This window comes from Hyperoodon ampullatus (genome assembly GCF_949752795.1).
Source record: "Hyperoodon ampullatus genome assembly, chromosome: 8".
Taxonomy (NCBI): domain Eukaryota; kingdom Metazoa; phylum Chordata; class Mammalia; order Artiodactyla; family Ziphiidae; genus Hyperoodon; species Hyperoodon ampullatus.
The window spans coordinates 27,083,969-27,107,590 of NC_136921.1; the positions used below are offsets into that span (position 1 = coordinate 27,083,969).

Sequence of the window (23,622 nt, forward strand, 5' to 3'; positions counted from 1 at the left end):
GTCAGAAAAATGTGCCCTTCTTTTATTAATTTGATAATAATTTTAGGTTACTTTCTTAAGAGCCCTATCAAATAGTATATCACATAGAATTTGGTATAACTTAGCCATTCAGTAGGCTGTAACATCCTGTAGCACCTGAGAATTATCTCCCATGTACTCATGCCACATAGCTCCATAAGTGTTGATGTAATGGTGTTCCTGAAGGCTCACATAGTGTGCCGAAATAAGTGTCTTACAAAAGCTAGTGATGTACAGAATCCTTAAGATGCTACCAGAAAACTACTAGAGCTAATCAACAAATTTGGTAAAGTAGCGGGATTCAAAATTAACGTACAGAAATCTCTTGCATTCCTATACACTAATGATGAAAAATCTGAAAGAAAAATTAAGGAAACACTCCCATTTACCACTGCAACAAAAAAAATAAAATACCTAGGAATAAACCTACCTAAGGAGACAAAACACCTGTATGCAGAAAACTATGACACTGATGAAATAAATTAAAGATGATATAAACAGATGGAGAGATATACCATGTTCTTGGATTGGAAGAATCAACATTGTGAAAATGACTGTACTATCCAAAGCAATCAACAGATTTGATGCAATCTCTGTCAAACTACCAATGGCATTTTTCACAGAACTAGGACAAAAAATTTCACAATTTATACAGAAAAACAAAAGACCCCGAATAGCCAAAGTAATCTTGAGAAAGAAACACGGTGCTGGAGGAATCAGGCTCCCTGGCTTCAGAGTATACTACAAAGCTACAGTAATCAAGATAGTATGGCACTGGCACAAAAACAGAAATATAGATCAATGAGACAGGACAGAAAGCCCAGATATAAACCCACACACCTATGGTCAGCGTATCTTTGATAAAGGAGCAAAGAATATACAATGGAGAAAAGACAGCCTCTTCAATAAGTGGTGCTGGGAAAACTGGACAGCTACATGTAAAAGAATGAAATTAGAACACTCCCTAACACCATACACAAAAATAAACTCAAAATGGATTAAAGACATAAATGTAAGGCCAGACACTATAAACTCTTAGAGGAAAACATAGGCAGAACACTCTATGACATAAACCACAGCAAGATCCTTTTTGACCCACCTCCTAGAGAAATGGAAATAAAAACAAAAATAAACAAATGGGACCTAATGAAACTTAAAAGCTTTTGCACAGCAAAGGAAACCATAAACAAGATGAAAAGACAACCCTCAGAATGGGAGAAAATATTTGCAAACAAAGCAACTGACAAAGGATTAATCTCCAAAATTTACAAGCAGCTCATGCAGCTCAATATCAAAAACAAACAACCCAATCCAAAATTGGGCAGAAGACCTAAACAGACATTTCTCCAAAGAAGATATACAGATGGCCAACAAGCACATGAAAGAATGCTCAACATCACTAATCATTAGAGAAATGCAAATCAAAACTACAATGAGGTATCACCTCACACCGGTCAGAATGGCCATCATCAAAATATCTACAAACAATAAATGCTGGACAGGGTGTGGAGAAAAGGGAACCCTCTTGCACTGTTGGTGGGAATGTAAATTGATACAGCCACTATGGAGAACAGTATGGAGGTTCCTTAAAAAACTAAAAATATGATTACCGTATGACCCAGCAATCTCACTACTGGGCATATACCCGAGAAAATCATAATTCAAAAAGAGTCATGCACCACAATGTTCATTGCAGCTCTATTTACAATAGCCAGGACATGGAAGCAACCTAAGTGTCCATCAACAGATGAATGGATAAAGAAGATGTGGCACATATATACAATGGAATATTACTCAGCCATAAAAAGAAAAGAAATTGAGTTATTTGTAGTGAGGTGGATAGACCTAGAGTTTGTCATACAGAGTGAAGTAAGTCAGAAAGAGGAAAATAAATACCGTACTAACACATATATATGGAATCTAAAAAAAAAAAAAAGTTCTGAAGAACCTAGGGGCAGGACAGGAATAAAGATGCAGATATAGAGAATGGACCTGAGGACACGGGAAGGGGGAAGGCTAACCTGGGACGAAGTGAGAGAGTGGCATGGACTTATATACACTACCAAGTGTAAAATAGGTAGCTAGTGGGAAGCAGCTGCATAGCACAGGGAGATCAGCTGGGTGCTTTGTGACCACCTAGAGGGGTGGGATAGGGAGGGTGGGTGGGAGAGGCAAGAGGGAGGAGATATGGGGATATATGTATATGTATAGCTGATTCACTTTGTTATAAAGCAGAAACTAACACACCACTGTAAAGCAATTATACGCCAATAAAGATGTTAAAAAAACCCCAAAAAACCTAATGATGACATAGCCTAAGGCATAACAACCAACCTGATCAAAGAATGGCAAATTAGGTAATACAATAGATGACATTACCATAGCACTCTCCCTAGTGTCCTGCATGCTGCAAGTCCTCAGTAAATTGACTGATTCATTGATGTACAACCTCAGTGAAATGCAGCTGAGCATTCTTGATATACACAATATAAGTATGACGTAAAATACAGAGTGCTGCATTACATTCTTCATGCCCATGATTCTCATCACTGAGATCTTGGTGTCAGTCAAGGAATGGATACTTACTAGGAGACATTTTGAGAGATGCTACATATCACCATGTACATATATGGAATTATGTGTTTTGTAGTAATAGCAAAGTTCATGAGAAGGAAGATTTACTATCGTTCACCAATTTCGTCATTTTAAATTGGATGACTAAGAAGACTTTTAGAAGACTTGCAATAGGGTCAGGTGATATATTTACATTACACTAGTTCCCAAAGTTAACCCTTCATCTGTTTTGCTATCTCAGAATATTCTGCCCAGTTCTTACTTTCTGATGGAAGAGAGGCTGGGATTCTGTCCTTCTTGAGACGGCCACGCCACTGGGGTGGCAGGGACATTGTTGGCATTGAGCCAGTCTGATGTGGCTTCCGTGGCAAAGAGCTGCATTTAAGATGGAAAAGTCGGTTACTGTATCACAGGGAAAGTTTTCACAGAACAAAGACGCCACTGGGACACACGTGTCATTTAAAGCATAGAGCAGAAAAAACTGGTGAATATGAGATGCAAAATGATGTCAGAAATAGAGATTTAGACTCAGCATCTGGAGTCATGGGCACTTTAAATATTTTTAAAATATTTGCAGTAAGAAAAAAAATTAATAACCTCAATTGTAACTGCTTTTGTAGAGGAGAAAAATAAAGAGTTATTGATGGCTGAAAATTCATTGTTATTTGGCCAACAAACCCTCATGACCACAGGTCCAATGAGCCTTGGGACTCATTCTGTTTTACAGAACTAGGCTTTGTGTGGAGATATTCATGGCAAAGAATTTTTGCCTGTAACTGTAACACCTGGAAACTATGACTTTGTGTGGAAACAGGAAAAGGAAAAATGGAAAATATATGGAAATACATTGAAACTTTATCCCAATTCTGTGTATGCAAAACTCTCTAAATTTTTAGCCAGCAAATTTTATTGAGTTTGTGGTAACTGTGTTAAAACTTAAAGCTAGTCTTTCTAATTAGTTTATTCCATTGAAGTTTTGAAACTATCAAGTTAGACATCTTTCAAGTGGAGGTTATATTTTGCACTATTTTATTCGCTAATATTCTTCAGTATTCTTTTTTGCAGCTAGAATGCTGACAGAAAACAACTTAAAAAAAATAATATCACATACCTTGAAGCCTTCATTTTGTAATTGTTCGGCCACACCAAGGAATTGTGGACGGAATGATTGCTGAAATTAAAAGAATTTAACTGATTCACTTTCCAGATATACATGTTATTCATTTAGTCATGCAATATGGCGTTCTCTCATGTCATAAAAGGCAATGCCATGTGTTGCCAGGTGCTTTATATTCAAAGATGACAAGTTTTATCCTTTTATTCTCCTTTAATGAGTATAAGCTCTTACTTATTTTCTGATATAGATGAAATTCCATCCACATTGTCTTGCTTTCTACTGTCTTACTTCTTACCCCTCAAATTCCTTCACCCCCTATTTAATCCACTTAGTCTCTGCCTGTAGAATCAGACTCACCCCAGTTCTGAATGAACCCTTTTCCTGGTCAGGGAGAATTTAAAGTCACCTGGATTAGGTGCTCAGCACCAAGTCAGCCTTGTTGGATGTTTTGCTGTTCAACCCATTCTAATTGCTGAATTCTAACTTTGGACTGCACTTCAATAACTAGGCCCTGTCCTAGTAGTTCACACACCGTTCCCTACAAAAGGTCAACCATTTGGAACTCAGTTTGGCAAAGAGTAAAAGAATGGGCTCTGAAGTCACTAAGCTGCATTTCAAATCCTGTCTTACTATTCATTTGTATGAAAAGTTAATGTCTTTGACCGTCCATTTCCTCATTTATAAAACAGCATTAAGGATATTAATGTATCTGCTTCTTGGGGCTCCACGATAAATGGTGTAACCTTGGGCGACTTACTTAACCTCTCTATGATGTACTTTCCTCATCTGTTAAATGGGAATAGTAACTGTATCCACATCATAGGGTCACTGTGGGTATTCAACGAATAAGTCCTATGTAAGTGTTAGTACAGTAACTTAGCACAATTACTGGCTCATTAATAATTCTCATTAAATATTATTATTACTATTATTAAAAATAATTGCTTTTTCAGCCTCCCAGAGACTAGATTCTTGACCCTGCACCCTAGCTCCCAAGCCTGGGCTCCTCTACTGGCTGTCACACTTACAACACAAACAAATTTTCTTCTCACATATATTTTCCTTCCCGGTAGGCTTACTTAAGATTCAATCTCACTGTTTAGATATTTTCTTAGAGTCCATTGCTGTGCTCTTCCGAGAGCCCCAGCTGGACTCACCCAGTTTCTGGCCTGCATTCCCTGGACTGTCTATTGCCATCAGGGTTCCTCAGTTCTGAACATACCTCCTTCCTGTGACCAAAAGCCAGTATTTGGTCAGGGTAAAGACAGCGGTCAGGGTAAAAGAAAGCAAAGCTCAGTGGCCTACCCAATGTTCAACTTCTGACCTTGACCTCATTAACATGAGTGTCTGAGTAACCTAGCTAGACAGAGTATGCAAAATCATACAAAGTTAAAAACATATCCATTCTGCTTCAAATTAGAAGATTTTGGCTGTTTTCATTTATAAAAAGTTTGTAAACAGATGACATAATTTGGTTACTTTAGAAAATGTTTCATAATCTATTAGAAACCATATTAGTAATGGTTGAAAAAAATCATGGATATGGTCTTATTTCAGAGTTTCAGAGAAACTAAGAATTGTGATAAAATATATCAAGAGCCTTCCACAATTTTGATAATGTTTAATACACAAAACCTCCTAATATTTACTTGCAGAGGTTTTTTTTGAGAAAAGATCTAAATCCTAGGAAAAGACCCCAAGACTATGTTCAAATATAAAATTATTTCAGGTTCTGGCCCTCTTAATCCCAGAACTGCAGTTTTATGAGAGAAAACTATTGGCAAATAGAAAAGATAAATGCAAATGGATGAATCTCAGCTAAGGCAGGCTCAGGGATTATTCATGGCAGCCTTCTAGAACACAAATTTTAACCATGCCCAAGATAGTAGCTTTTTATTCCCACTTAGGACTCGAGAGGAAGAAATGGGCTTAGATGCAAGAAGCTCAGGGCTAGACATAAAAAAAAAAAAAAAGGTATAAAATCAGAGAGTAAGTCAATGACATCAGGGCAATTTACTGAGCTATGTGGCAGTCTCTTTAAGAATAGGTTAGGCAGAAAATTAGGATAATCATTTATTCAAGTTTGATTCTGCTTGGAAAGCAAGGGACTGAAATGGCATTTTAGGTTTTCTTCATGTTTTAGTTGCTTTGAATATAGCAAATATATGTGAAATATTCTAAATGAACCTCTGAATTTTGTCAAGCCCCCCTGATATGGAGCATCATATAGTGGCCTCCTGCTAAACAAAGAACAGACTTAAGGAAGTACCAAAGTACATTAGGAAGCTCACCATAAAGGTGACCAACAAACACTTATTGACCAATTGATACATTAATCATGTACTGAATGAAGTATTCTCAATCTCTAACATTTTCCCCTAGCAAAAAGTCACTGATATGGTCACCATGTGATAACATAACATTGAACCGGTTTCCTAAAATACTATTTCACAAGTATAGTAGTTCTCAAAATGGGGTCCCTAGGGAATCAGCATCACCTGGGTTTGTTTAAATTATGAAAATTTGGGCCCTACCCCAAAGCTATGGAATCAGGAATTCTGGGAGTGGATCCCAGGAATCTGCATTTTAACAAATGCTCCAGGTGATTCTGATGTGCACTTACATTTAGGAATAGGAGGGAAGAGGGGATAGGAGGACCACTCTTCACTCATTTTGTAATTTGAGGTGAAGACGCATTAACCTTGGCCAAAGTCACTATGGAAAAGGTTAAAGGAGGAGTACTAGAATGTAATTTTTTTCTTTGTCATTTTAAAGTAAAATAAGTCAGCAAATCCTCTAAGACCTGCAGACACCAGTTGGAACCTCATTATGGAGCTGTTTCAGTGTTGTCCCCCAGGTGGAAAAGATAAATATCCGACATGACAGTATTGGCAGTTTCCAGCCAGGGAACTACTCTGCCTTCTGGTCTGGGGTGTTGGCTTTCATAGTCACATTATAAACTTCTATCAAACATGTATTGAACACTTGTGACACATAAAATAGGCTCTCTACAAAAAGAAATTACAGCTGTCAGCTTGCATCTGAGTAGCCCCAGATTTAATAGCTGATTGAAAATACCTGGGTAAGAAACCATTTGTTACTAAAGGTGAAAAGTGCAAGCTGATTTATGTCCTGGAAAACATTTATAAGGAAGAAAGTCTTTTAAAAATGAGAAAAATAAATATTTTCTCTAATTATCATTTTCACATTAATTCAACTTCTGGCTACAGAACCAAAAGCCAAGTTAAGGCTGTGTCATGCCTGTGGAGTCTACAGGGACGTCTGGATTGACAATGCTGTGGTTGTTCCTAATGATTCTGTATTAAAGATAAAAGGTTATTCATGTCACTTGGAGTTGTCTTTTTCAAATAAAATGCTTGCTTTGTGTTTCTGGGCAATGCTGAAGCGCAGATGTCAGGATGGTGCTCTTCACTCCACAAGCATCACTGAATAGCCCAATCAGAGGGGAAAAAACAGTGAGGGCTCTTGATCTACTCTACAGTAAATCATTTATTGTTAAAGGGTATTCCAAAAAACTTCAAAACAAGGCAGACTGCCTACTCATAGCAACTAAAAATAAACCCTGATGGAAGTATTGCAGGAAAATCAAAGACGATTTTGTTGCCACATAAACCTACATTACGCCTTCCTTATCTTAGGATCTATGCTTATGGAAAGGGTTTTGGTAGAGACACAGTACATATAATAGTTGGCAAGGATCCTTCTTCTTTTTTTTTTTTTTGCGGTATGCAGGCCTCTCACTGTTGTGGCCTCTCCCGTTGTGGAGCACAGGCTCAGCAGCCATGGCTCACAGGCCCAGCCGCTCCGCGGCATGTGGGATTCTCCCGGACCGGGGCACGAACCCGTGTCCCCAGCGTCGGCAGACTCTCAACCACTGCACCACCAGGGAAGCCCGACAAGGATCCTTTGACAAAATCTAAATCTTGATTTTTTTTCCCTAAGTCCTAGTTACGCAAGATTGATGTTATGAATATTTCAAACTTCCCAAGTAATTTGACCATAGGATTAACTTTGAGAAGGCAGAAACAGAGGGTCTCTGTGTGCGAAGGAGTAGGGTAGGAAGGAGAAAAGAAAGAAAAATCAGGAACACTGAAATATAACCAATGAGCGTGTACACATGCACGGACACACACACACACACACGATCTATTTACTAAATGTTGAGTCGTGGTTGATACTTGCTAGTGATAAATTAAAATTTGAAATATGTGTTAAACTACCAACAATAAGAAAAAATGTTTCCCGGCTCAGCGTCCCTTTTGCCTTTCCTCCATATTTCTCTTTTCCCCCAATTTTCTCTTGCAACCTGCTGTGAAAAGTTAGAGGTAAGGTTTCTTCCATTAAATCTTTCTACTCATAGCAGGTAGCTGGGTAAGGGTGGGGCAATGATGAGTAAAGAAGACCTTTACTTCAAATAAATGGTATAGATGTTGACCAATCTCCCCATTTATACATGAAGGAATAATAAAGCAAATTAACTGCAACAGTGCTGGCTACCAGGGCTCTTCTGCAATTGAAGTCTACATAACATCATGGTAAATGAATGATAATCTCAGGAAATCAAAATGCAATGGTGGACTTTCTTTCTTAGTGCTTCATTACATAACTCAACGAAATGCCTTCTCTTGTATTTACTGGCCTTAACCCCATTTATATATTAGCAGTACTATTTTAGGTCCTTTTCAGTTCTGACTTTATGTATTTGGATGAATTTATATGAATTCTTCTGTCCAAGTGGAATCACGTTAAATAAAATGTGTTTTTTTAAGCATAATGTATCCTGAAATATGGAATTATAATTACTTTATCCACAGTTAATATGAAGCTTAGGTAGATTTGGTCCCATTCTGCCTAAGAAGATGTCCAGTGAGTTTTAGCTATTAACTCTAGGGTTAGTATATTCTGTCCTATTGTTCAGTTAAATTTATGATTATCCTTTTTAAAGAAACCACTATAAATGAAAATCCTCCATATAATAATGAAGAGATTATACACTGACTGTTGGTGCTGGCAGCTTTTCTTTGCCTCCCATATAAAGTAGGTTAGAAAATTATTTTTGCGTATCTCTAGAGGCTTAGAGCCTTAATGATCAATTTTACCACAGCTGCAAATACTTTATTAAATATAATTTTATTATTAAATATTTCTTTAAATATACTTTTTAAATTCTGTAATTAAAATACATATATATTTAAATTCCTTACATTATGCATGCATGCACAGGGAGAAAGTACTTTGCAAAAATTCATGTAGCTGCTGGAACACTGATTTATTTAAAAAAGAATACACTGAAAGGTAAAACTTCAATGGACAAAACCTCATTGCTTTAAGAAAACTTTTTTTCCCCTAACCCCCTTTTTTCCCTACAAGGCAAAAATTCTGTTCACTGATGCCAAAATCACACTAGTACTTCATGGGGATCGAATTACTTTTTGCTTTACATTTCCCTGTAGCACTGGAACCAAACAAGGCACAATTTTATACATCACTGCCTTCTTAAAGTGGTATTTTAAAATGTTAGCACAATTATGATTAGTTGTGAGGACGGGGACTAAGGGCATGGTCTCCTCTGAACGCCCCCAGGTCTCACATTAAACTTTAAGCCATAACTAGAAGTTGGTGAAATACTCTTATACTTGTGACTTAATATTACTTAATACCCATTATAATGTGATGAGTCTCTCATACGGTGTGATGTGTCTCTGAACTGCCATTAAGCTTCGCAATTGCAATTCATCTTGTTAGCTTCTGTTCAAACTGTTCACTATCGCCCTTCTGGCACTTTTATGAAGCAAAATCCCAATTTAGTCTTTGCAGAAACTTCTCCAAAGCCGCTACCCATCTAGTCTCCAGAGTCTAATTTGCTGATATGAAGGCACTCTAATGCGACAGCATCTATAATAATTACCCACTGATTTGAAAATACCTGGTATTATTCTAATTATATTTTTATTGATTTGTATGTAACCATGCAGGATTTGAACTTATTAAAAGTATGGCAGGGTGATATATAAAACCGTCTATTGTTATTATAGGTTCCAAGAATTACTAACCTCAAATGAAAGTGAATGATCAGTTGGGAAACATCTAGTATTTTTCAGGAAACTTATAAACAAACAGTTTGTACACTCTTGCAATAATATTCCAAGGAGTAATAAGAGTTTCCTGGCTCCCATTTTGCCCTAAGATTTACATTTGACTTGCAATAATAAACCAATAATATCCTTCTCACTGTATGAAGATATTCACGTATAATTACTTCACCCTGCTTTGACTTAGAAGGTTTAGTAAGTAACAATATTTCAAGAACTTCCACAGTACACTGTGGGATGTGCTGACTTTCTTAAGCCCATTAACTCACTGCCCTTTAAGAACTTTCAATTCGTCTTGGAGTGTCAGACTAAGAAAATTTCTCAAATAATGCCCATGTCTTCTTCAACTTTGAATCTTTGACATTTAGTAGAAATTGAAATGTGAATGAATGAATGTAAGAAAGGAAGGAACAGAGGTCAGGAGGGGATAATACTGACTTCAGTTTGGGATGTGTTGTGTTTGAGACATCCAGATAGAGGTATCCAGCAAATTGTTGGAAACAGGGGATGGCTGAGGATAAAGATTTAAAGTTGATAGTTTTAGATGGAGAGTGGATACCACAGACATGAATGAGCTGGCAAAGGGGAAAGTCAAGAGAAAGAACTAGACATAGACATAGACACAGACTCAGAAAAAGAGTTGAGACCCAACCTTATGGAAAGCCTAAGTTCAGAGGCTAAGGAGGTAGAACTAAGAATAAAAATATAGAAAAGATGTAACCAAAGAGTAGAATAGAATCCTTTTGAAGTTACCCTAAATCCTGTTCAGGATAAATATCACTTCACTAGAGACTTTTTCTGTTCTTTCTTTCTTTCTTTCTTTCTTTTTTTTTTTTGGTTGTTTATTCACTTATTTGTGTTGGCTGCTGCAATGAGAAAAGGCAAAAATCAGGAAACAGACAGAGTACAAATGTCCATTCTTTCTACAAGTTGCTGGGTTTTTTTTAGTGGAACTTTAAACAAATCTCCCCTCTTCTATACCACCATTAAGGTCATTTCCCCCACCAACTCCCAGCATGTGCCCACAGGCATGCACACAACCACACACCACTTACCTGAATTCCAATCAGGATGCCTTTCTGGGGTAACTTAAATCCTGTGGAAAGCATTGCCTTTAGGAAAGCGGTATGAATACCTTCACCAAAACAAGCCACCTGTTTAGAATAAATGAAAAAAAGAAAGTAAAAGAAAGCAAATAATAGTCACCCAACCTTACCAAAAAACAAACACAAATGAAAAGTCAGAGATTCCTATACTAGATTTTATTGAGTTGCCCAAGGACCATGTAATCTGAATCCAGGGATTAAAAGTCTGGCTAGGGCAGAAGTATTTTGTGTTTTTAATTAAGCATAATGAATAAATAAGCAATTCTTTCTCTATCCAACAACACTCCATGGAGCAACGTAACTGGATTCTACTGTGAGATATTTGGATACAAATTACAACTTCTGGCCCATAATATGGTGAGTTACCAAATGTTAATACGACTTAACGTTTAAATAACGGTATATGTCATGTATGCTATGCAACAGGGCATGAATTCATGGGTCAGTAGCACAAATGCATAACTGCTGATCAATCGGTTAGGAGTCATTTCATATGTATGAGAAAGCCTTCAGAGAAATTCAATAAATCTATGAAAATCTCAAAGGAACTTGTTCTTTTATTATTATTATTATTGTTGTTTTCATAAAATGAACCAAAGTACCTTGCTACTAGTCCTGAATACTATAGCCTAAAGTAAAAAAAAAAAATCCAAATTAACATATAATGTTGGGATATACAGAGGCTTCCCCTAGGGTAACTGTGCTACAATATAATTACAAGTCAAATGTCCACACTAACTACAGAACAAGTGGTATATCTGAGCATGATAGGAGTAGATTCTGCCATGCACGTCATCATTTGGCACGGGTAGAGAACCACCATTAGAGTAAATAACACTGATGGCTAAATTCATTCTTTAAGCAAATGACTACCTTACTGTCAAAGGAAAGTTCTCATGACTTTGATTTTCAGCTGATCACCAGTACATGCTGCTTTTTACTCCACAGTGAACATTTTCTTTGGTCAAGAACTGGCTAACCAAATTAGTAATGTCACCCTAAGCTAACAGAACCCAAACCATACTGAAAGAACCTGGGCAATTCCATCCTAAGTGCATATACAACCCACAAGAGGTTTCAGCAGTTTTCTACAAATAACATAAAAAGTAGTTAAATATGTAAGTAAAGATTAGGACTAACATTCCCACCTCACCACTAGGAAAGCTAAAGGTTTATTTAATCCCACAACAAGCCATTTTAACACTGAAAATGTCTCTGAAGCATAACTGAGATTTCACTAAGCTAGAATTATTATTATGATTTCAGTTATAAAACAGATCTTGTAATATTGTACTTAGTGACACTTGGAAATGTGACTCTAATGGAAGAAGAATTATCTCTCTGTACTTCTGAAACAGATACAAGAAAGGGGGAGCTGAATTTCTAATTCTCTCATATTTTCATATTTCAACAACTCCAATAACGTATGTCTGGAGGCAGAATGGACATAGATACAGTACTGAAAATAGATTTGCCACACTAGAGAAAACAGCATGAAGGAAAACAGATCTGTCCCTGATCTGAATCCTGGGCTGGCTGAAAACAGCCCTGCTACTGAGTGACCAAGGGATCACGATGAATATCAGAGTAGCTCCTTAAACAGCAGAGAAATGTAATGTAAGTCCCTTGTTTTCAAGTTAGGTTTTCTCATCTATTAAATTAACAGAAGCAGCAAAGGAGCTAAGAGAAGGCAATTATCAGTCCAAATACGAACAAGATAGCCATTTATTCCTCACTGCCTCCCTTCCTGTTTCACTTGGCTTCTCATTACAGATCTTGCTTGCAACCAGGCAACCATATAAAATATCACGTATATGTTGCAATTAGGTATTTTCCCCTTTCAGGTTTTCCTCAACACCAAGAGGAAACAATGATGCCTCCCAGTCTGATGTTGCCATCCCCGTGGTCACTGATGAGAATCTGAAGGCTGTACCTAGTAAGTCTGTCAAGGGCTAGGTGATTCATAAAATGTCCTGGCACTAACATGTAGGGAACTCTCTGGAATCTGACAGCTTTCTATAAGAAACACATTTCATATTCTTAAAGAAACCTTCAGGGCTTCCCTGGTGGCACGGTGGTTGAGAGTCCGCCTGCCGATGCAGGGGACATGGGTTCGTGCCCTGGTCCGGGAAGATTCCACATGCCACGGAGCGGCTGGGCCCGTGAGCCATGGCCGCTGAGCCTGCGCGTCCGGGGCCTGTGCTCCACAACGGGAGAGGCCACAACAGTGAGAGACCCGCGTACAGCCAAAAAAAAAAAAAGAAACCTTCAGCTGACAGGGTCCTCAACACAAGTGAAGAGGGACATCCAGTGGCCAGTCCCACTATAGTTCTTAGATAATCCCCAGGAAGTTAAAGTTGCTTTGAAAGTGGTTCTGGGATTTTGCATATATCTGCAGATCCCACAATATTTTGGCCCCATTATCTTTTGCTGCTGTACATTCATTCCACATATTGCTAGGAAAATCTCGATGATCTAATTTCATAGCAGCAAGAAAAGTTAGAGGAAGCAAGAGGTGCTGTTACAGAGAGACCTGAGAACCTTAAAATAAAAATACCTGGCAGATATTTACCTAGACATCTAGAGGAATATTTGAAATATGTTCTCAATGTGTAATGTGGAAATGAATGACACATGTTGAAATATAAGTGAGAATTTAGACTCTGGGCCACAAAAGTCAAAGATTTTTCCTCAGCTCAAAATGCCTAAGTCCTTTCAGATTTACTCTGATAGCAAAAGAAGTATCCCACTAACTACTTACTAACTTGCTTTACTATATTCAGATCATAAAACCATAGATTTCAAAGTAGATTTAATGAAAGTGGTCATGGATCATTAACTAGTTACCTCTCCAGTAGAAGCCATCTCACAACGCAGAATGGGGTCAGCGTCTCTCAACCGGGGCCAAGAAAACATTGGAGCCTGTCAAAAATAACGGGTAGGAAAAATATGTGAGAGAAGGGTATAAAAGGGATAAACGAGGATAACAATACTTAGTGAGCCATCTCTCACAGGGTTCATCTAGGCTACAGCAGACATGTAAAACATTTCTTTGGTCCAAGCATCTGACTTGAAAAGTGGCTTTAAACCTCTGTTCCAGGAATTTCTTGAGATTTGGGCCAAAAATTGGGTTAAATAATCACAAATTATTCCTGTAAATAGGGCCCCAGTGACTCGTCTAGGCCAGTGTTTCTAATCTGGCTTACACATATTCTTACTGGAGTGATTTCAAACGAAGTATGTTGGGCATTAGTCTCCCCAGACACAGAGTTCAAACACACTTTTTCCTTGGTAGGCTTCTGAAACATTCCTCTTCTTGTTCTGATTATTTGGACTTGCAACAAGCCACATTGCCAGAAATGTCTGTCTGCAAGCTGACTTCTGAGACATTAAACTGCTGTTGATACCTCTTGAAAAGCTTTGAAAAACATTCTGCTTGGGAACACTTTTGCCCAGAACTTTCATATGAACTAGAACATAGATAGCAGTGCTTCCTTTTCATTTATTTTACCAATGAAATTCACTAAGAATCAAATTCTTGTTTCTTGCATATATCCATTTATCTAGCCTAGACTATTCCTCTTTGATTCTGGTACCCCTCTAAGTCATCACGGGAATTCTAGCTTGGGGTCATTTCACTGGGTCATCCTAGTCAAGTTATCATATATTCCTGCCCTCTAGCCTCTCTCTATCTCATCTGTTGATATCCACCCACCTCACTAAGACTATATTAAGATTGACTTTGAATAAGTAATTTGACAAAAAAGTCAAGATTCATGCACAAGGATAACTAGGAAAGAAGTAAACTGAAAGATACAGTGCATTTCGAAAAATTCGTATCTACCCCTCGGTATTGTTATTAGTTGGAAATTGTTTCATACACATACGTGTGTGTATGTGTATGTGTATGTGTGTGTGTGTATTCCTGTGGTTAAGAATAAAGAAACATGAATTTGAAATTCATATATAGAATTTCCAGTGGAAAAATACTTTTCGGGGCCTTCTTCTTATTGGTCTCAAACAGTAAAATCCTACGTACATATATACCCACTGAAAGCTTTAACAATTTATGTTATGTCACAGCTTCCAGGAATAAAATGTTACCCTCCCCCAACATAAGAGGTGACATTCCATCCCAGTGCACTATAAAATCCAAGGCATCCTAAATTATTAACTTAAATAAGATTAATAAATATTTTTTGATTTATAGTTTCAACTTAAAACTTCCACTGTAAAAGTCAGAAGTCAGAGTCTCAGCTGTAACACAATTATGGTTGAGGTCATAGTACCCATAAGAATGGAAACCTGCGAAGGCATCCAAAGTATGTAAATGTCACATAAATATATTATACAATATAAATTAATGTTTTGTATGCTTTTTCTAAAAAATTCAAATATATTTACATAATATCTCACTAATCCTCATACTGTCCAGTGATGTAGTTAAAGGTCATTATTATAAATACTCTGTTCATGGGCATACTGAGGCAGCTAGAGGAACACAATGGATTTATTATTAAGTTCTTATGCAAAATATACATATATACAGGCATATCTTGTTTTATGATGCTTTGCTTTATTGCACTTCACAGATACTGCAATTTTTACAAATTGAAGGTTTGTAGCAACCCTACATTGAGCAAGTCTATTGGCACCATTTTTTCCAACAGCATTTACTCACTTCATGTCTCTGTGTCACATTTTGGTAGTTCTCACAGTATTTCAAATTTTTTCATTATTATTATATTTGTTATGGTGATCTGCAATCGGTGACCATTGATGTTACTATTGCAAAAAGATTATGACTCAGATGATGATTAGTATTTTTCAGCAATAAAGTAGTTTTTCATTAAGGTATGTACATTGTTTCTTTAGGCATAATGCTATTGCACACTTAACAAACTACAGTACAGTGTGAATATAACTTTTATATGCACAGGGAAGCCAAAAAAATTGTGTGGTGGTCTGGAACCGAACCCACAATATCTCCAAGGCATGCCTGTATTTGAAGTTAGTGAACAAACCTTAAATTTTCCTGGTCACTCTTCATAAAGGTGCCATCAATTTCACTGCCCTCACAGTACCACTGTGAAAAAATTCTGCCACTAAAGAGAATAGGAACTAAGCCAAGGCAGTAAACATTTAACCAACACCACAAGGTAACACTTTTATAAGATTCATGCATTCCTGAAGTCTTGGCACAACTGAAGCCTTATCCCAAGAAGATATGTTCAGAATTTCTGTCTACCAACTAAACTGGCAGCATTATGCATCAGCTTCATAAATGTAGTTTATAAGTCACTCAGCTAGTTGGTTTTGAAGTTATGTAATTCTAAATATTATTTTAATTTTTGAAATGCACAATAGTACACATAAAGTTGCCTGTATAGCAACTGCATTGCTATACATTGCAATATGCTATACATGCATTGCAATGCCATACATTGCATTGCAACTGCATTCAAAGCAAACATCATAAACCCCTAGTCTAGCACTTGAGTTACAAGGTTCAGAACATATCAAGATTATTTTTGATGAAAAATTATTCCTTTCATTTCTTTGGGACTTAAAAAATGACTAAGATTTTTGAAAATATTACCTTAATTGCAACATAGTCAGCAGGAATTATGGGATGCTCCAATGTTGGAAGGGGTTTCTCATCAATGTTCTCTCCAATCATCACCTTGGTGGCCACATCAATGAAGTCTACCCCAAGGGTCTTGGAAACAAAGGGGAAGGATCGAGAAGCTCTCAGGTTACACTCAATCACCTGGAGAGATAACAAAATTCAAAAGAAGAGAAAGGATGGTGAGAGACAATGACAATATTAATATGCTCCTGGACACTTTGGTTCCAGCTGTTACTGGGGCCCAGTATTGCTTTGCCAGCCTCTTCCTTTTCTCCCCACTGCTTGACTTTTGCTAACTGGTTTCCTTTCCGTCAGTATCCTTGAACTCTGACTTTTTCCCATCCCCGTTCCACAATTCCATCCCCACACACTCTTGACAGATTTGTTTTAATGCAGAGTTCAGATAATGCCACAGTCCTACTAGAAAGCCTTCAGTGGATTTCTACTGGCCATGAGATTAATGTCTAGCCCTTGAAAGACTTCTATCCTCTTGCCTCAGTATACCCCTCTATGTTATCTTGTACCAAGTTTACCTTCCATGATTTCCCTGGAAAAATAATAAACTGAACTAGTCATCATCAGCTGGTCATTGATAAACTGAACTAGTCACTATCTCCTAAAATGCACCAAATTTCCCCATAGATATTGTATGTGTACTGTCCTTTCTATCTTCCTTTACTTGTCAAAATTGCAGCTATTCTTTAAGACCCAGCTCAAATTAAAAAATCTTCCTTGAAATCTTTTATGATCCACCCTAAATCAGGCATATGACAGTCAAATACATGTTCATACACATATGCGCAGGCACACATACATACATACATACAGACAGACAGACAGACACGAACACACACACACACACACACACACAAATAGATAGGCTCTCTCTGTTCTGTGCCTCCGATACCACTTTACTTGTACATTCCTTCTAGCAGCTATTATATTCTAACTTATGTTATAGTTATCTATAAATTCATCTTCTTCCCAGTTCTCACTAAATCGTGGATCTCTGAGAGCAGAGACTGGGCTCTATACGTCTCTGTATCCACCTTATGGCTTTGCATAGTAGGTGAGGAACCAATATTGGTTACTGATTAGTTACATTAAATAAACTAAATTAACTAAGACCAACCTAGTTGACTTAACATTTTTTTATTTTTTTGGTAAATGGTATCCAAAACAGCTTTCTTCTCTGAGAAAGGAGTAAAGTAAACTTCAGTACATGTAATTTATGACTATTCTACAGTAACCTGGACAGATTACTTTATGATAGTTACTGCATCCATCTATAGTGTACTGAAGCTGGAAGTCAGTGATCTTCTTTCCAGTGGATCAGAGTGCTTTTCAAAGCTGTGACTGACATATCAGTGCCACCAAGAGCCAGTGCCTTCAAACAAGGCAGGCATTATATGCTGTGCAACTCCCATACTCAGACATAATCAGCTGCAGGGGTCTCAGCTGCTCTGTGGCAGTGTTCACAGAGAAAAGTACCAGAGGGACACAAACCAACACGACATAACACAGCAGTGGTGTCCTCTCAAACACCTTGGCATTTCTTACCAAGACATCATTTCCTTTGACAAGAAACTGGACGTTGAATGGGCCAGAGATGGCAAAAGCCTTTGCTATCTTCCAGGTAGCATCCTTCACCTAGATACAAAGGACAATGATATCGTGCTAAAGAACATTCCTCAGTTTAAAAACAAACCAACAAAAAAGATACAGCACCTTAAATTTAGATTTCTTTCATTTCTCTTTACAAAGAACTACATCTCCACTGATAATAATAATAGTAATAGTAATCATAGAAGCCATTCTTAGGCTTCTATTAACAAAGTAATATTTGTACCAAATGTACTAAATATTCACAACAGGATAGCAGGGAAAAGAATGAATAATCTTACAGGATTATCTTTCTGCCAAATGCATCTATCTACCTACAATTATATACTCTGGTTTTATTTTGAGGGCTAAATGGAATCCTTTCAGTCTAGTTGCTTCAGCACCAAAACTGCAGTCCAAACTCTGTATCAATCTAAAGACCTACCTGCTGAGAAGTGCAGGCCCTAAAATTACATGGTACTGCAAAAAGACCAGAGAGATTTCTTTTCTTTTCTTTTTTTTTTTTTTTTTTGCGGTACGCAGGCCTCTCACCGCTGTGGCCTCTCCCGCTGTGGAGCACAGGCCCCGGATGAGCAGGCTCAGCCGCCATGGCTCACGGACCCAGCCGCTCTGCGACACGTGGGATCCCCCCGGACCGGGGCACGAACCTGCGTCCCCTGCATCGGCAGGCGGACTCTTAACCACTGCGCCACCAGGGAAGCCCCAGAGAGATTTCTTTTATGTGCTTTTCTTTTGCCCTAGACTGCAAGGGTAGATATTATGGTCAGAAGGAAACATGTTCCCTTGCAGGGAGGCTCTGCATGTCACATATAGGAATTCCTGTATCCAACCAGAGATAGAAGGTAGTCAAGCAAAGAGAGAGCACTGACTGCTGGAACCAAGAGCTCCTCATTCATTACTCTTACAAGAGTGGTTCAGCAACTCAGTCAGTTATAAAAGGAAGCACAGTCCATGACACGATGAGCTCTGAGAGATTTGGAAAAATCTGAGTTCTTGAGGTCATTTATCCTGATATAAAAAACTGAAGCACATTTGAAATCCCAGGATAGTGTTCCTTTATGTTGCTGCTGTTACAAAGCATCCTGCTACCTTCACATTTTAGAACAAAGTAAGATCTTCAGAATTCAGTACAATGTACAACTAGCCAGACAGGCCTGCCTAGATTCTGATGGCAGGATTATTGGAAAGTCTCACTAAAAAAGCTAAGCCTAACCTCATATACCAGAAGACTAAAGGAACATCCCCAAGTTACTTAAGATGACAGAGAGGGACCTTCAAGATGGTGGAAGAGTAAGACGTGGAGATCACCTTCCTCCCGACAAATACATCAGAAATACATCTACGTGTGGAACAACTCCTACAGAACACCTACTGAATGCTGGCAGAACACCTCAGACCTCCCAAAAGGCAAGAAACTCCCCACGTACCTGGGTAGGGCAAAAGAAAAAAGAAAAAAATAGAGACGAAAGAATAGGGACGGGACCTGCACCTTTGGGAGGGAGCTGTGAAGGAGGAAAAGTTTCCACACACTAGGAAGCCCCTTCGTGGGCGGAGACAGGGGATGGTGGAGGGGGGAAGCTTCAAAACCACAGAGGAGAGAGCAGCAACAGGGTTGCAGAGGGCAAAGTGGAGAGATTCCCACACAGAGGATCGGTGCCGACAAGCACTCACCAGCCCGAGAATATTGTCTGCTCACCCGCCGGGGCGGGCGGGGCTGGGAGCTGAGGCTCGGGCTTTGGAGGTCAGATCCCGGGGAGAGGACTGGGGTTGGCTGCGTGAACACAGCCTGAAGGGGGCTAGTGCGCAACAGCTAGCCGGGAGGGAATCCGGGAAAAACTCTGGAACTGCCTAAGAGGCAAGAGACCATTGTTTCGGGGTGTGCAAGGAGAGGAGATTCAGAGCACCACCTAAACAAGCTCCAGAGATGGGCATGAGCCCCGGCTATCAGCAAGGACACCAGAGACCCACATGAAACGCTAAGGCTGCTGCTGCAGCCAGCAAGAAGCCTGTGTGCAAGCACAGGTCACTAACTACACTTCCCCTCCCGGAAGGCTGTGCAGCCCGCCACTGCTAGGGTCCTGTGATGCACAGACAACTTCCCTGGGAGAATACACGATGCGCCTTAGGCTGTTGCAATGTCACGCTGGTCTCTGCTGCCCCAGGCTCACCCCGCACTCCGTACCCCTCCCTCCCACCGGCCTGAGTGAGCCAGAGCCCACTAATTAGCTGCTACTTTAACCCCGTCCTCACTGAGTGATGAACAGAAGCCCTCAGGTGACCTACACACAGAGGTGGAGCCAAATACAAAGCTGAACCCCGGGAGCTGTGCAAACAAAGAAGAGAAAGGGAAATCTCTCCCAGCAGCCTCAGGAGCAGCGGATTAAATCTCCACAACCAACTTGATGTACCCTGCATCTTTGGAATATCTGAATAGACAATGAATCATCCCAAAATTGAGGCGGTGGACTCTGGGAACAACTGTAGAGTTGGGGTTTACTATATGTGACTGACTAGTTTTTGATTTATACGGTTATCTTAGTTTAGTTTTTAGCGCATGTTAACGCTGGTAGATTTGTTTATTGGTTTGGTTGCTCTCTTTTTTTTAAGTATTTTTTTAATTTAATAATTTTTAAAATTTTTATTTTAATAGCTTTTTACTATTTTTATTTTTTTAATTTTTTTTCTTTCTTTCCTTTTTTTCTCCCTTTTCTTCTGAGCTGTGTGCCTGACAGGGTTGTGGTGTTCTGGCTGGGTGTCAGGCCTGAGCCTCTGAGCTGGGAGAGCCAAGTTCAGGACATTGGCCCACCAGAGAGCTCCCAGCCCCACGTAATATCAAATGTCAAGAGCTCTCCCACAGATCTCTGTCTCAACACTAAGACCCAGCTCCACTCAATGACCAGCAAGCTCCAGTGCTGAACACCCCATGCCAAACAACTAACAGGACAGGAACGCAACCCCAACCATTAGTAGAGAGGCTGCCTAAAATCATAATAAGGTCACAGACACCACAAAACACACCACCGGAAGGGGTCCTGCCCACCAAAAAGACAAGATACAGTCTCATCCACCAGAACACAGGCACCAGTCACATCCACCAGGAAGCCCACACAACCCACTGAATCAAACTTACCCACTGGGGGCAGACACCAAAAACAATGGGAACTACAAACCTGCAGCCTGTGAAAAGGAGACCCCCAACACAGTAAATTTAGCAAAATGAGAGGACAAAGAAATACACAGCAGATGAAGAAGCAAGGTAAAAACACACCAGACCAAACAAATGAAGAGGAACTGGCAATTTACCTGAAAAAGATTTCAGAATAATGATAGTAAAGATGATCCAAAATCATGGAAAGAGAATGGAGAAAATACAAGAAATGCTTAACAAGGAACTAGAAGAACTAAAGAGCAAACAAACAATGATGAACAGCACAATAAATGAAATTAAAAATTCTCTGAAAGGAATCAATAGCAGAATAACTGAGGCAGAAGAACGGATAAGTGACCTGGAAGATAAAATAGTGGAAATAACTACCACAGAGCAGAATAAAGAAAAAAGAATGAAAAAAATTGAGGACAGTCTCACAGACCACTGGGACAACATTAAATGCATCAACATTTGAAGTATAGGGGTGCCAGAAGAAGAAGAGAAAAAAAAGGGACTGAGAAAATATTTGAAGAGATTACAATTCATAACTTCACTAGTATGGGAAAGGAAATAGTCAAAGAAGTCCAGGAAGCACAGAGAGTCCCATACAGGATAAATCTAAGGAGAAACATGCCAAGACGCATATTACTCAAACTGTTAAAAATTAAATACAAAGAAAAAATATTAAAAGCAGCAAGGGAAAAGCAACAAATATACAAGGTAATCCCCATAAGGTTAACAGCTGACCTTTCAGAAGAAACTCTGCAAGCCAAAAGGGAGTGGCAGGACATATTTAAAATGATGGAAGGGAAAAACTTACAACCAAGATTACTCTACCCATCAAGGATCTCATACAGATTCAACAGAGAAATTAAAACCTTTACAGACGAGGAAAGCTAAGAGAATACAGCACCACCAAACCAGCTTTACAACAAATGCTAAAGGAACTTCGCTAGGCAAGAAAAAAAAAAGAAGGAAAAGACTTACAATAATAAACTCAAAACAACTAAGAAAATGGTAGTAGGAACATACATATCGATAATTAACTTAAATGTAAATAGATTAAATGTTCCAACCAAAAGACACAGACTGGCTGAATGGATACAAAAACAAGAGCTGTAAAAATGCTGTCCACAAGAGACCCACTTCAGACCTGGGAAACATACAGGCTGATAGTGAGGGGATGGAAAAAGATATTCCATGCAAATGGAAAACAAAAGACAGCTGAAGTAGCAATTCTCATATCAGACAAAACATACTTTAAAATGAAGACTATTACAAGAGACAAAGAAGGACACAACATAATGATCAAGGGATCAACCCAAGAAGAAAATATAACAATTGTAAATATTTATGCATACAACATAGGAGCACCTCAATACATAAGGCAAATACTAACAGCCATAAAAGGGGAAATTGACAGTAACACAATCATAGTAGGGGAATTAAACACCCCACTTTCACCAATGGACAGATCAACCAAAATAAAAATAAATAAGGAAATAGAAGCTTTAAATGATACATTAAACAAGACAGACTTAATTGATATTTATAGGACATTCCATCTAAAAACAACAGAATACACTTTCTTCTCAAGTGCTCATGGAACACTCTCCAAGGTAGATCATATCATGGGTCACAAATGAAGCCTTGGTAAATTTAAGAAAATTGAAACCGTATCAAGTACCTTTTCTGACCACAACACTATGATACTAGATATAAATTACAGGAAAAATATCTGTAAAAAATACAAACACATGGAGCCTAAACAATATGTTACTAAATAACCAAGAGATCACTGAAGAAATCAAAGAGGAAATAAAAAAATACTTAGAAACAAATGACAATGAAAACACAGTGGCCCAAAACCTATGGGATGCAGCAAAAGCAGTTCTAAGAGCGAAGTTTACAGTAATACAGTCCTACCTCAAGAAACAAGAAACATCTCAAATAAACAAACTAACCTTACACCTAAAGCAATTAGAGGAAGATGAACAGAAAAAACCCCAAAGTTAGCAGAAGGAAAGAAATCATAAAGATCAGATCAGAAATAAATGAAAAAGAAAAATGAAGGAAACTATAGCAAAGATTAATAAAACAAAAAGCTGGTTCTTTGAGAAGATAAACAAAATTAATAAACTATTGACCAGACTCATCAAAAAAAAAACGGAGAAGATTCAAATCAATAGAATTGGAAATGAAAAAGGAGAAGTAACAACTGATATTGCAGAAATACAAAGGCTCATGAGAGATTACTACAAGCAACTCTATGCCAATAAAATGGACAACCTGGA

General features: G+C 38.4%; 1 protein-coding gene across 1 annotated transcript in view; it reads right to left on the reverse strand.

The window, feature by feature from the left end:
- The window catches only part of CPS1 (carbamoyl-phosphate synthase 1), a gene marked incomplete at both ends in the record, with an annotated part of 133,910 nt that overhangs the window by 1,529 nt on the left and 108,759 nt on the right, over positions 1-23,622 (reverse strand). Inside the window, 6 exons of the mRNA XM_079710487.1 lie at positions 2,855-2,967; positions 3,704-3,763; positions 10,878-10,976; positions 13,776-13,850; positions 16,528-16,698; positions 18,118-18,207. Coding sequence (XP_079566613.1) covers positions 2,855-2,967; positions 3,704-3,763; positions 10,878-10,976; positions 13,776-13,850; positions 16,528-16,698; positions 18,118-18,207 — 608 coding nt within the window. The remainder of the gene's footprint in view (positions 1-2,854; positions 2,968-3,703; positions 3,764-10,877; positions 10,977-13,775; positions 13,851-16,527; positions 16,699-18,117; positions 18,208-23,622) is intronic.